The sequence below is a fragment of the Rousettus aegyptiacus genome, unplaced genomic scaffold (genome assembly GCF_014176215.1).
Source record: "Rousettus aegyptiacus isolate mRouAeg1 unplaced genomic scaffold, mRouAeg1.p scaffold_m13_p_17, whole genome shotgun sequence".
Taxonomy (NCBI): Eukaryota; Metazoa; Chordata; class Mammalia; order Chiroptera; family Pteropodidae; genus Rousettus; species Rousettus aegyptiacus.
Window position 1 is genome coordinate 39528136 of NW_023416292.1, and position 12209 is coordinate 39540344.

Consider the following 12209-nt stretch of genomic DNA (forward strand, 5'->3'; position numbering starts at 1 on the left):
GAAAAAGCCAGGAAGGCAAGCTTTTGTTGATAGGTCTGACTTGACTACTGAGTTTCATAATTTAAATTAGATTTACAACCACGTCGTTCTGTGTTAATTCTTTCAAATCCATGTTTTAGGACAGAATTACTGTGTTTCATTGTTTGGCTTGAATGCGATTTAAAGCTCGAACGATGACATTTCTTTGCACCGATGTGGTAGAGGTTGGTGGTTTTTATCTCATTCTTTACTACTCTTAGATGTTAACATATTGAAGTTTCTCTTCCTGAAAAAGAGTGGTTTCTAAACAAACCACATTTTTTCACACCCTAGTTTATCAAGGTAAAATTCTTTAAATAATAACAGATGTTTGCCCTTAATTCTGATTCTAAAGAGCCACATAGTCAAATAGAATGTCTTAATAATTATTTTTTAATGCTCTTCACAACAGAATCTTTTAAAAAAAATCAGTTTATTAATGTTTAAAAGTTGATAAAGCTATGTGCAAAATGATCCACAAAAGTCAGAAACCTATTAAATACTATTTTTTTTAAAAAAGACATTTCTTGGTTTAATTGCACTGAAAACCATACTAAAGAGACAGCAATACATTTTTATTCTTTGTAACATTTACACACATCTTCAGTTAACTATTTAATAAACAGCTGTACTGGAAAATTTCTGGTGTTCCCTATCAGTTAAAGTAATGCTTTAAGGGCATAAGAGGGTGATACTTTCTTAAGAAATACACATTCATTGGTGTTAACACAGGTTAAAAAACAATCCAATAAAATGTTGCAACAAATACATTCAAAAACCATGAAAATGCTTTTAACACAACAAAATACAACCATCCTGTTGGTTGAAATGATTTACACAACACTCTGAAATAAACATCAACAAAAGTGCCAAAGATAGATGTTGTATTTGTTAGACAAATTTGTTAAGAAAACTTTCTTGGTTTACAAAGTCACCCCCGGTCAGTTTTCACTTTGTGTTGCTTATTTGTTTCTCCTCTGACAGACACTAAGATCCTGGCTGATACCATTTAGATAAGTTGGACTTCTTTATGCAGATTTCAGCCACAATGACTATGATATTGTAACACATTGCATTGTAAAGATGTAAAAAAAAAAAAAAAAAAAAAAGTGACTACCACCAATTCCAAAACACTGACCCAGCTCTCATGGAAACTTTGGCCTCAGCAAATGAAATTGCTTTACATCTCTATCTCCTTACAGTTCGCCTCTCCCTGAACACTGCCTATCAGCTATAGAAGATAGAGAAATGGACCATGCCACATATCCCACTCCGCCCCCCAGCTCTGATGAATGCCAGGTAGTTAAAATTTAAAGTAAAAGAATTTTGGGGAGGGCCGTGAAGAGGAAGGGAGGGTAGGATATGGAGCATACCTAGAGAAGCAGAAGTGCACATGCTCACCTGGGTTGGGAACTAAAATGAGAGAAAACCTCTTCTCTTCAAAGCTCCAGACACTTTGACAAGGGGTATTAGTCTTTGAGGAGGGGCCAAATGAACCCTCCAGGAGCTTGACAATGCTAGACCTTTGGCTCAGTGCAAAATCAAAGCTCCGGGAGGGAGGAAATAGATTCCCGGCCAGGACCTGCTCTCCACCCTTCCCTTCCCAGTGCGCTGTTCACAGGAACTCTGCCCACGACACCCGGCTGGCACCACAGCTAGTTCTGTCTCTGCCCCGCCCTCCCTCTGGCTCCAGCAGCTCCTCCCCTGCAGGAGTCAAGGCAGAGATTTTTTTCCAAACACCGGGGTGGTGGGTGACCATGCAAGAACGCTCCCCATGGGTTGGCAGCTTCCAGCTCTATGAAGAAGAGTTGACGTTCCCAGAGGACATTATGGTTTCTGGGTTGTCCCCATCGTCCTTCTGGGGGTGAGAGGAGTTGTCCGACTTACTGCGGCTGAATTCTACACCAGCAATGATGGGTCGCTTGAATTTGCCGGTGGTGTCTCCTCTGGGGCACTTACAGCAGGACATGATCCTGATGAAGGCCCGGCGCATCTCCTTGTTGGTCAAAGTGTAAATGATGGGGTTGGTGCCAGAGTTGAGCACCGCCAACACTAGGAAGTACTCCACTTTGAAGAGGATGTCACAGGTCTTCACCTTACAGCCCACGTCCAGCAGGAGCAGGATGAAAAGGGGAGCCCAGCAGGCGATGAAGACGCTCAGCACGATAATCACAGTCTTGAGCAGCGCCAGCGACTTCTCCGAGCTGCGGCTGGCCTTGGAAGTGTTCTTGCGGAAGGTCAAACGGCGGCTCCGAGTCCTGACCAAGGAGTAGATCCTGCAGTACAGGATGACAATGGAGAGCAGGAGCACGGTGAAGACGGTGGTGCAGAAAAGGATATAGTGCTTGTGGTAGAGGGGCAGCACCGTGGAGCAGCTGGGCAGCATGCTGATGCAGTTCCAGCCCATGATGGGCAGGCCACCCAGGATGAGGGAGATGATCCAGCAGGCACTGATGAGCAGGAAGGAGCGGGAGCTGTTGCTCTCATTGTGGAGTTTCATCTTCAGCATGGTGATATAGCGCTCGATGGCGATGGCTAGGAGGCTGAACACGGAGGCAGACAGGGCTACAAACATACTCCCTTCCCGCAGAAACCACTGGGCGGGGGTGAGCTTGTAGGTGTTGGCCCCAGAGAAGAGCAGGTTGATTATGTAAGCCGCTCCTGCCAACAGGTCTGAGAGGGCCAGGTTGCCAATAAAATAGTACATGGGTCGGTGGAATTTCTTGGTTTTCCAAATGGTCAGCAAAACAAAGATGTTCTCTAGGATGATAAAGCAGCAGATGAGAATGAACACCACTGAGGTCACTTTAATGCTACTGTCCTTGTCTGTGCCCAGATTCAGCTTTCCCGTGTAGTTGTAATGTCGGACGATGATGTCATAGTTGACATAGTCGGAGACAGAGCTGCGGAGGGCCTTGACCAGCGGGATGCTGGTGGATCCCATGGTGCGCAGCGTCCCGGGAAACCTGGATGGCGCTTCTCCAGCGAACGCTAGAGGGCGAGACGGAGCGAGCGTGCTGCGGCGGGTGCTTCAGTGAGAGAAATCCAGGCTTTCCACGTATCTTTTTCTTGGCTGGAGAGGGCCTCGGAAACCGCAGCCTTAAACGAGTTAAGACAGAATCAGGGAAAAAGCCACAGCACACTAGCACAATTCATTCTAGCTAAGGCTTTGCTTTAGTTTGTCGATTTGTTTTCAGGAAGTTTAGGGGAGAAGGCAGGGGGACAAATTTTTAAAATTAATAAAATTCTCGTTTCTTGCAAAAACAAACAAACGAACAACGACAACAAGGAAGGGGAAGAGAAGGAAGGGAAAAAAATAAAACAAAACAAAACAAAAATTCTACCCAAACTGAAAACTCTAACTAGACAAGACGAAAACTTTCCCTATGGTTACATCCACTCAAATGGAAATGGGAAAAGTGGAGAAGCGAGCCCCATTGAACCCCTCTCCCACCTTCTCACTGTCCCCGGACCCCCGACCCGCCAGGTTTGCAGCGGGAGCCTCAGCCCGGGGCTCACCACCAGCTCGCGGGCTCTGCGGAAGAGACCCAACCGCCAAACTAGGGTGGAGACACACACCTCTGCCGCCCCTCCTCACCCTGTCACCGCCCAGCCAAAGGAGACCCGAACCACCTCCTAATTGCCATGCAAGAAATTAGATTTGCACGAAAATCATTTGACAGCGTAAGTCATTTGGGGGCTCTATTAATAACCCTGGAAGCAGGTGCGCTTAGGGTCCGGGGGCGCAGCGTGGTGTGGGCAGCCAAACCCGCCCTGGCCTTGCGGTAAACAAGAAAACTTAGCGCCTCGGTAAAGCAACTGCCTTTTCTTCTTTTTCACGCAAGCCAGTGCAAGAGCATATAAAGGTACCCAGCGAAAACCATTCGTGAGAGATTGCAATAAATCCCAGACGTTTCGTAGTCATTGATTTTATAAGGAGTATTTTTTGGTTACTGTGGGTACAGCCAACACACAAAGAGAAGTTACATTATTGACTGACGATAACAATACATCCCATGGCATTCCTAATGCGAGTGCAAAACGACTCTGCAGAGACTCGTGAAGGCATGACTGGGGCACTGCTGAGCTAGCGCGGGCAGTTTTACTCACTGCCCTCGCCCAACACGCTGCCTCCTCTCGTAGAACTAGAAGTGTGGAGGGAACGCAACGTGGCCCCGGGTAGCAGGAGTCTACTTGTGACTTGTTTTAAGTGTTCCGAGGTAACGCAGCAATGGGACAGAAGTGGAACGACAGAGGCGAGAGCAATCTCACCAATTCCCGAGACTGCAGAAGCTCCCGGCTCCCCCCATCTAATTCCACGCCCTGCTCGCCGGCAGTGCAGATCGAAGCCCTTAACTAGTCTTTGTCTATAGGAGTTCGGAAAAGAAGCGCCTTCACTCCGGCCGACTGCAGCTTCCCGTGTCCCCCCGCCCCGGGTCGGCTTCACAATTGGGACGTGACTCTTTTCCAAACTTCATAAATCACAAGTGCCCAAGACCAAACCCACAGGGTAGCTAGCCCTCCTTAGCAGCTCAGAGATGCGTACTTCCAGAGCCCAGAGATGGATCTCTTGGAAGTTTCTGTTTTGCTCTGTTCCGATTTAACGATTCCTTTCTGACACCGAAGCCCCGCGGCCGCGCGGCGCCGCCGAGCCCCTGGCGCGTCTCCTACCTCGCTCAGGCGGGACAGAGTTGCGTGCGGCGAGCTCCGGGTCTCCACTGCGCGCTCCTCATCTTGCTGCTGCTGCCCCCGCCTGACAGCGTCGCTCTCTAAACTTACTCGCGTCGGGGTTCCCTCGGCAGCCGCAACGCCATTGGCCAGCTCAGCTCGCCGCGGCGCGCGCCGGCCGCCAGCCGAAGTCGCCAAGCGCCCGCGGATGCTGCGCCGCTTCCTTAAGAGGCGGGGAGAGGTTAATGTCTCCCACGCAAGGGCGCCGCTCTCCTCCCCCCTTGATCTCAGCTACTGAGACTCTCTGTCCAGGAAAGATCTGGGGCAGAAGCAAATGAAAGACCCTCCCCTCCGGCCCCCAACCAACCGCCAGCTACCGAAAAAAAAAAAAAAAAAAAAGAGAGAGAGAGAGAGAGAGAAAAGGGGGTGGAGCCTGGTGTCCCCCGGACTCTAAAGTATAAATCATGGCCCCACGTCCCGCTGTCCGCGGCTCCGGTCGGTGGAGGCCGCTCTCCCCAGACTTAGGGAAGAGAGGAGGCGGAGAGCCTTTGGCAGTTTTTCTCCTGAAAAGTCCTATGGGGCCCACGGACTGCCCGGCGTCTCGCAGTGCGCCTCCCAGGTTTCCCGCCTCGCAGCCCTTGGAGGACCGGGGTCCCGAGATCGTGGCCGGGCCGGGGTCCCGAGATCGTGGCCGGGCGACCCACTTCGGTTCTGCGCAGGAGGAGGAAACAGGAGCCCTGTCGCGCTCTGGGCAACAGGCTGAGAAGGGGCCGCGAGAAGTAGGAGAGAGGCGAGCAGCCAGGGTGGGAGAATGGCCCTGGAGTTTCCTCCACTTCTCCCCACCCCCACCCCCACCCCCATCCGGCTGCTGCTTCGGAACTTGCGGTTTAAGGGCCAGAAAGTGCCATTCCCGGGGCGTATGGTGAAATGGGCCAGCCCCGGGTGAGGTGTCGGGCAGGGGTTCCCCTCCTTCAACCGGGCGCCTAGTCAAGCAGTTGCCCCAGATTCTGGCCAGTAGTGAGAGGCCTTCCTTTGAGGAGGTGGGCAGCGGCCTGGGCCTGAGAGATTTTTGAAAACTTAGGCAGCTCAGGAAGTTCCAGAGGAGAAGAGCCACCCAGGGCCGACCCAGCCCAGTGGAGGGGCGGGTGCCCTTCTCTTCATTTCTACTTGGGAGGCACCCCCAAATCTCAATATTAACTTCCCCACTCTTTCCTATTAGAGGCTTCTTCAGAACGTGAAAACGAGAGGTGACTTTGGTCAGGTCTACCCAAGTGACAAGCTCAGGGCACGTCTGTCCTGCCCTACTGCTGCAAAGACGTTTCACCGCGTGCCTGATCACACTGGCTTCCTATCCCTGCAGATGTGAACGCAAAACTTCTCCGTTGTGCAGTTTCAATTGCTAGACACACCCTGTACCTGAATGACTCAGAAAGAGGCTGCAGGAATAAACAACAGACCCCCGGCTTCTGGGATCTCATGAGTAGGCAAAAGGAAAAAATCAAATGTCAGTTAATTCACAGCTGTCTGAAAGCTCACATCAGTGCCCCAGCACATACCCACAAATTCAGCAACAGTACAGCAGGACGGTGCCCACAACCTAGAAACAAAGGCCAGGTCCTTTAGACTCTAGGGTTGACTCCGATAGGGTTTGAGGATATAAATCATTCAAAGGGGGAGATATATTGAGTCAACCCAGCACAATAAAATGTGGGGACTTGTCAAACTCCACCCCACCCACTAACTTACGGGTTTTCTTTAAAGGGAGAGGAATTAAAGTGGATCACACAGCCAGACTCTATCAGGCAGGTGATAGAATTATCTAATTAAACATGCCTGCTCTGTGAAGCAGGCAGGCATTTTGGGTCATTGTATCCATTGAGGGAAATGTCACTCAGACAGCTTAAATCTCTAGACATCCCAACTGTGGGTGGCAGAGCTGGGTTCCAAAACTTTACTAGTGCGAATGCCATGTTTCCAGGTCACACTCTTTCAGTCAATAAACAGTTAAGGAATTGAAAGTTATGTTCCTGAAGGGAAGCAAATCTCTAGCTTTAAAGTTATAAATTTGTACTAATTTCTTGACTATATATGTCTATAAAATGTATAGTAAGATAGGTTAATGAATGTCCTTTGAAAACTGCTTATATCCTGACTACGCAAGTTTAAAAAACTTGCAGGTAAAACTTGCAACAAGAGCGTACTAACAAATGTCCTTTATTTATGTCATGAAGTATTTCGTGTGTGTGTGTGTGTGTGTGTAGAAATGTTTTCCTGTTTTATTTTTATTTACCACTTTATTGTTATTAGTACTTTTTTAAAGAGCAGCTTTAGGTTCACAGCAAAATCAGGTAGAAGGTACAAAGTTTTCTCCATATACCCTGTGCCCCACACAGACATAGCCTCTGCCATTATCAACATCACTCACTAGAGTGATACGTTTGTTACAACTGATGAACCTACATTGTCACATCATTATCACCCAAAGTCCATAGTTTACCTCAGGGTTTATTCTTGGTATTGTACATTCTATGGATTTGAGCCAAAGTAGAATGACATATATCCATCATTATGGTATCACACAGAGTATTTTCACTGTCCTAAACATCCTCTGTGCTCTGCCTACTTATCTATCTCCACCACCATGTGTGTCTTGTTTAAAACCAGATTTCTCGACTATATATGTATATAAAGTGTATACAAAGGGAGTCTAATGAATTTTTATGAAAATCTCTCATTATCTACCTATAATATCCAATGTAAGGTTGTAGTTTTAGTATTTGTGTACCAGATTCTAGGTGTTACACATATTAACTCATTTAATCTTTACAATGACAAGCTAGGTATTGTTCTTATGCTAATTTTACAGACAAGGAAACTGAGTCTCCAACATATTAAGCAGATCAGTTAATGTGGGCTATGACCATAGACAGGCTACAGATTCTTAACCACTACTCCAAACCACCACGTTAAACCTCAAACATGTCAAAGAATTATGTCGGGTAAGTCAGTCCTTTTCTTATGAATACTGTTGGTGAGAACAACATTTAATACTGACCCAATGTTTCAAAGAGCTCAAATACTTTGCAGATGATTATTTCGTAATTCTCATCCTTAGTAGACACCTATGAGATAGAAAATGTAGATGACCACTCAGTCAAAATAAGGAGGCAAAGCTATTTGCAGCAATGGCTTTCCTGCCAATTCCAAATCTCTGGTTCCCACACACGTCTTTTCCCATTACTCTCAGGAGAGGCCATAAGAACTGCATCCTCAAGCTATCTCCTGGCTGTTAGCCCAGTTCCCTTTCCGCTGCCGCCTGGAAGCCAAGCCCACTGTTCTTACCTTACTTCCCATGGCACCGAGGTTACATTTTGATTACCAAGTCACATTGAGGTTGCTCCATTCCAAACTTCTGATTTCAAAGCAGCTTTACTGTCCTTTATGCATGCTTTGGTGTCTCTTTAAGGGCTGCCAGAAAAAATACCATGCAATATTTGGGACATATAAAAAATATTTGTTGTTTATCTGCGATTTAAATTTAACTGGGTGAGCTGTATTTTTATTTGCTACATCTGGTAACTCTACTCTCTTTCTTAAATGCCCCAGTCACATTCCAACTTCCTCTCCTCCCCTCCCAACCCCTGTAAAGAGCCAACACTCCCCTTACTCATTTATTCGTAGGAGGAAAACTAGCCTTCTACTTCATGGAGAAACCGTTATCACCACTTCAATTACCCTCCTCTCTAAGTTCTGTTAATAACAACTAACCCACCCGTACCTCCTTCCACAGCTTTACTCCTTCTCAGGTAAACTCTTGCCTATATCAACTGTGCTACTCTCCCCAAACTTTCTAAGGCTCAGCTCAATTATTCCTTCTCTCTTTTGTATTTGAAATTCTTGGCCTCTCGTGACTCTTTACCTTCAACCCACATTAGTATTTTTGTGTTTCCGCTATCAAAAACTCATTGCCTTTCTCTTATGCTAGGTCCCGATATAAACATCTCTCTTCTGTTTGCCAACATTCAGAGTTATGTAGTGGAACATGACAGGCTTGGATTCAGCCTTAATATTGCAAGTTCCTAGCTACATGACTTTGAGTAAGTTCTTTTAACTTCCTTGAGCCTCAGTTTCCTCATCTCTAAAATGGTATAATGATATTTCTCTCTTTCAGTCATTGTGAGAAATAAAGAGCTTCACGTGTATAAAGAATCCTCTTAAGCATAGAATAAGTGCTTTGCCCTCCCACCACCTCTATCTCTAACGATTATACTTGTTGTTTTCAATATCTCACTTTCCATCCACTTCCTTTTTGATTTTCAAATAAAATTATTTTTGATAAAATTAATATGTGGTTTAAAAAATCAAATACTATAAAACTTGCAAGAAAGAACACGAGTCAATCCTCAGACGCTCCCTGGTTATCTAATTCTCCCAATCACTTTGAAGTCTTATTGAGGTTTCTTATGGTGGTTACTCGAAATCCGTAAATCCCATGTTTTATACCTTTCTTGATTATCAACTTTAAACAGAATTTACAAATTTTCTGGCACGTTGAAGGAATATTAATTCACTTATCCTTAAAAAAAAAATGCTTGTTATAAACTTTCTAAATCCTTGTACGTCTGATATTTTAAAAATTCAATGTTTACATTTAACTAATATTTTGGCCGACTATAGAATTATAGGTTGTAGTTTTCCCTGGGAATTTTGAAGGTATTGCTCCCTTCTCTTTTAATTTCTGGTGCTACTGATGAAAAGTCTAAAGCTATTCTGATTCCAAAACTTCACGTACGACTATTTTTTCCTTCTCTGTATATTTTTAGAATCTTCTCTTTTTCCACAGTGTTCCCGGATTGTACAATGATAGGCCTTGATTTTCCGGGCTTTCTCCTAAACACACAACAACTTTTTACAGTATGAGAAACATCTGAAATTATTTCCTTAATAACTTCGTCTTCTCTTTTTCTTTATCTTATCTTTCTGGAACTCCCATTATTTGAATTATGGACCATTTGGGCTGATTTTTAAATTTCCTCATATTTATTTTTTATTTTCTGTATCTTTATCTTTTTTCTGATTTCTGGAAGATTTCTCAACTTTATATTTCAACTCTTTATTTAATGTTTTCCTTTTTATTATCATACTTTTAATTCTAAATTAAACATTAATTTATTTTCTGAAATTTCATTGCTATTATCAGAAGCAAATTAACCTTTAAGCTAATGTAACCAAAACTTTCCAGTCTCTTGCTCTCCAAGTCCTGGAATGAGCCCTGGCAAGAGGTCCACATGGTTGTACAGCTATTAAAAGTAAGGCATTTTAACCATAATTGGCTAAGATGGCTGTCTCTTTCCATCAGGAAGTCTCCTCTACTCGATTTCCTTTTGTGTAGTTTTGGAGTTGCTGTAGGCATTTTTGGGATCTGGCTAAGGGGAAGTTGAGTTTCGACTATATTTAGATGGAGTTTTGAAGGATATAAGATTCTCAGTTATTTCATATTATTTCTAGCCATCCTACTAAGATCCCTGACCATCAATATCTTTAGGTTTTTTCTTTTGGAGTACTCACTCATCCAGGGGGTGGGAAAAAATATCTTTCACTCTCATTCCCAGAAGATTTAAACTTGGTTGTAGCATCCTGGGAATGGAGCTGGGATATGTCACCATTTGCATATAGACTTCCACTTAAACCTTCCATTACGATTATGGTGTTCCATGGTCAAAGTCATTTTGTTCACCCTCTCTGCCCCCAAGACTTCTGCTTGATGGAGAAGAAACAGCCATTATGGCTGTGAAGGACAGAGGAAAGTTGTGGTTGTGTAGGGCAGGATGAGGGGGTGAAAATGAGTCTAACTGCCACTAAAGCAGACTTTCTGTTTTCATCTTAACGTTTAACCCCACTCTCGGAGATACCTAAAATCTCTCATTTTGGGGCCTTTCTGGGGTTTTGTAGAGCAACTCAGCTTTTTTTCTGGGCTTTCCCCATTGCAAACTTAGTTTTCAGTTTTATTAATTGAACTAAGTAAATTAACATTCATCTCTCTGCTTTTCAGTTTTCAAAATGTTGTTGCTATCATCTCTTGCCATTTCTTCTTCTTCGTTTGTTTATGCAAACAAACAAAAAAAATTCTTTTATTACTATGTCAGTGAAATGTAGGAGTAAAAGGAAGTGAAAGTATTCAATTTACCATCTTTGAAGGGAGGTCATTTCCATTTTCTCTTAAGCCCATGCTTCTGCTGCAACTTTTCTCTTGAGCTTGACCTTTCTAAGGACTCACATGACTCCCTAACCAACGCAGCAGAGGCTCCTCATGAATCTCATTTCGGGGACCTCTGTAATGTTTGACGCTGTTGACTACCCACCCTCTTCTGCTCTTCTGTACTCTCTCATTCTCTTCTGAGTCCAACTGCTTTTTCTCAGTACTCTTAACAGGCTTCTCTTTTTTCAATATTCTATTAAACATACCTTTATATATAGAAAATAATTATATAGCTTGTATTATGTTTAAGACACTATACTAAATAAGCATTTTGTATGTAATAAAATTACCTCCTCAACAACTTTACAAGTGAGATACTATTAAATAACCCATTTTACAGATGAAGAAACTGAGGCACAGAAAGATTAATTAACTTGACCAAAGTCCCAGCTTTTTCTCACCATGCATATCACCTCTTCAAATGCTGTATCCTCATTCTTTTGTCTTATCCATTCACACTTTCTTGGCTTTTTTCATCTAGGGCTTTCTCTAACACATATATGCAGACAATTCTGCACTGTACATCTCTAGTTACACCTTTTTCCTAAGCTCCAAACTCATTTCTCAAATATTTATTGGAAACCTCCAACTGCATGTCTCTCACACACCTCAAGCTCAAATTATACAAAGCCAATCATCTTATTTTCACCATTCTCTTCTCAGACCAACTCAGCCTACCTCATACAGAGGTATACAATATTTCAGTTAATGGCACCAGCATTTACCTCAAATGACAAGCTAGAACATTCAGATTCCTTCCTGATTATGCGCTCGCTCTCTCTCTCTCTCTCTCTCTCTCTCTCTCTCTCTCTCTCTCTCTCTCTCTCAAATTTTCTGCCAAGACTGTTGTCCTCTGGAGCGGCTTCTGAATTCAGTTTCTCATCATCTTTCCACTGTTGTTAGGTTCTTACCCCCTACTTATAACAGCTTCCTCCTAACTGCTCTTGGCTCTAATCTTCCACACTGCTATCTATAGGTAATCTCCATGGGAGGGAAGGGGTTTCTTACATTACAAAAGGGTAACAGGATCCTTAAAGAAACATCTCAAGGGGCTCCCGGTCAAGATGTCAGAATAGGCAAATGCTGGGGTCACCTCTTCTCACAACCACATTGAAATTACAATTAAACTATAGAACAGCCATCATTGGGAATTAAATGAAGTCTAGTTGAACAGAAGTCCTACAACTAGGGACTCACAGAAGGGGCCACCTCAAGACTGGTAGAAGAGGCAGAGACACAAAATGGACTGGTCTCACACCCATAT

The 12209-nt window shown here is 44.2% G+C and overlaps 1 protein-coding gene across 2 annotated transcripts; it reads right to left on the minus strand.

The window, feature by feature from the left end:
- Positions 1-390: 390 nt before the first annotated feature.
- Positions 391-4935, minus strand: S1PR1 (sphingosine-1-phosphate receptor 1). 2 transcript variants are annotated; one of them, XM_016133547.2, is made up of 2 exons: positions 4690-4935; positions 391-3117 (listed from the first exon to the last, which is right to left on the minus strand). In XM_016133547.2, exon 2 carries the CDS (start codon positions 2960-2962, stop codon positions 1814-1816), a length of 1149 nt encoding a protein of 382 aa, XP_015989033.1. In that variant the 5' UTR covers positions 2963-3117; positions 4690-4935; the 3' UTR covers positions 391-1813. The 2 variants fall into 2 exon arrangements, with proteins under 2 accessions (XP_015989033.1, XP_015989034.1); XM_016133548.2 differs by lacking the exon at positions 4690-4935 and adding an exon at positions 3473-4656.
- Between the last annotated feature and the right edge of the window lie 7274 nt (positions 4936-12209).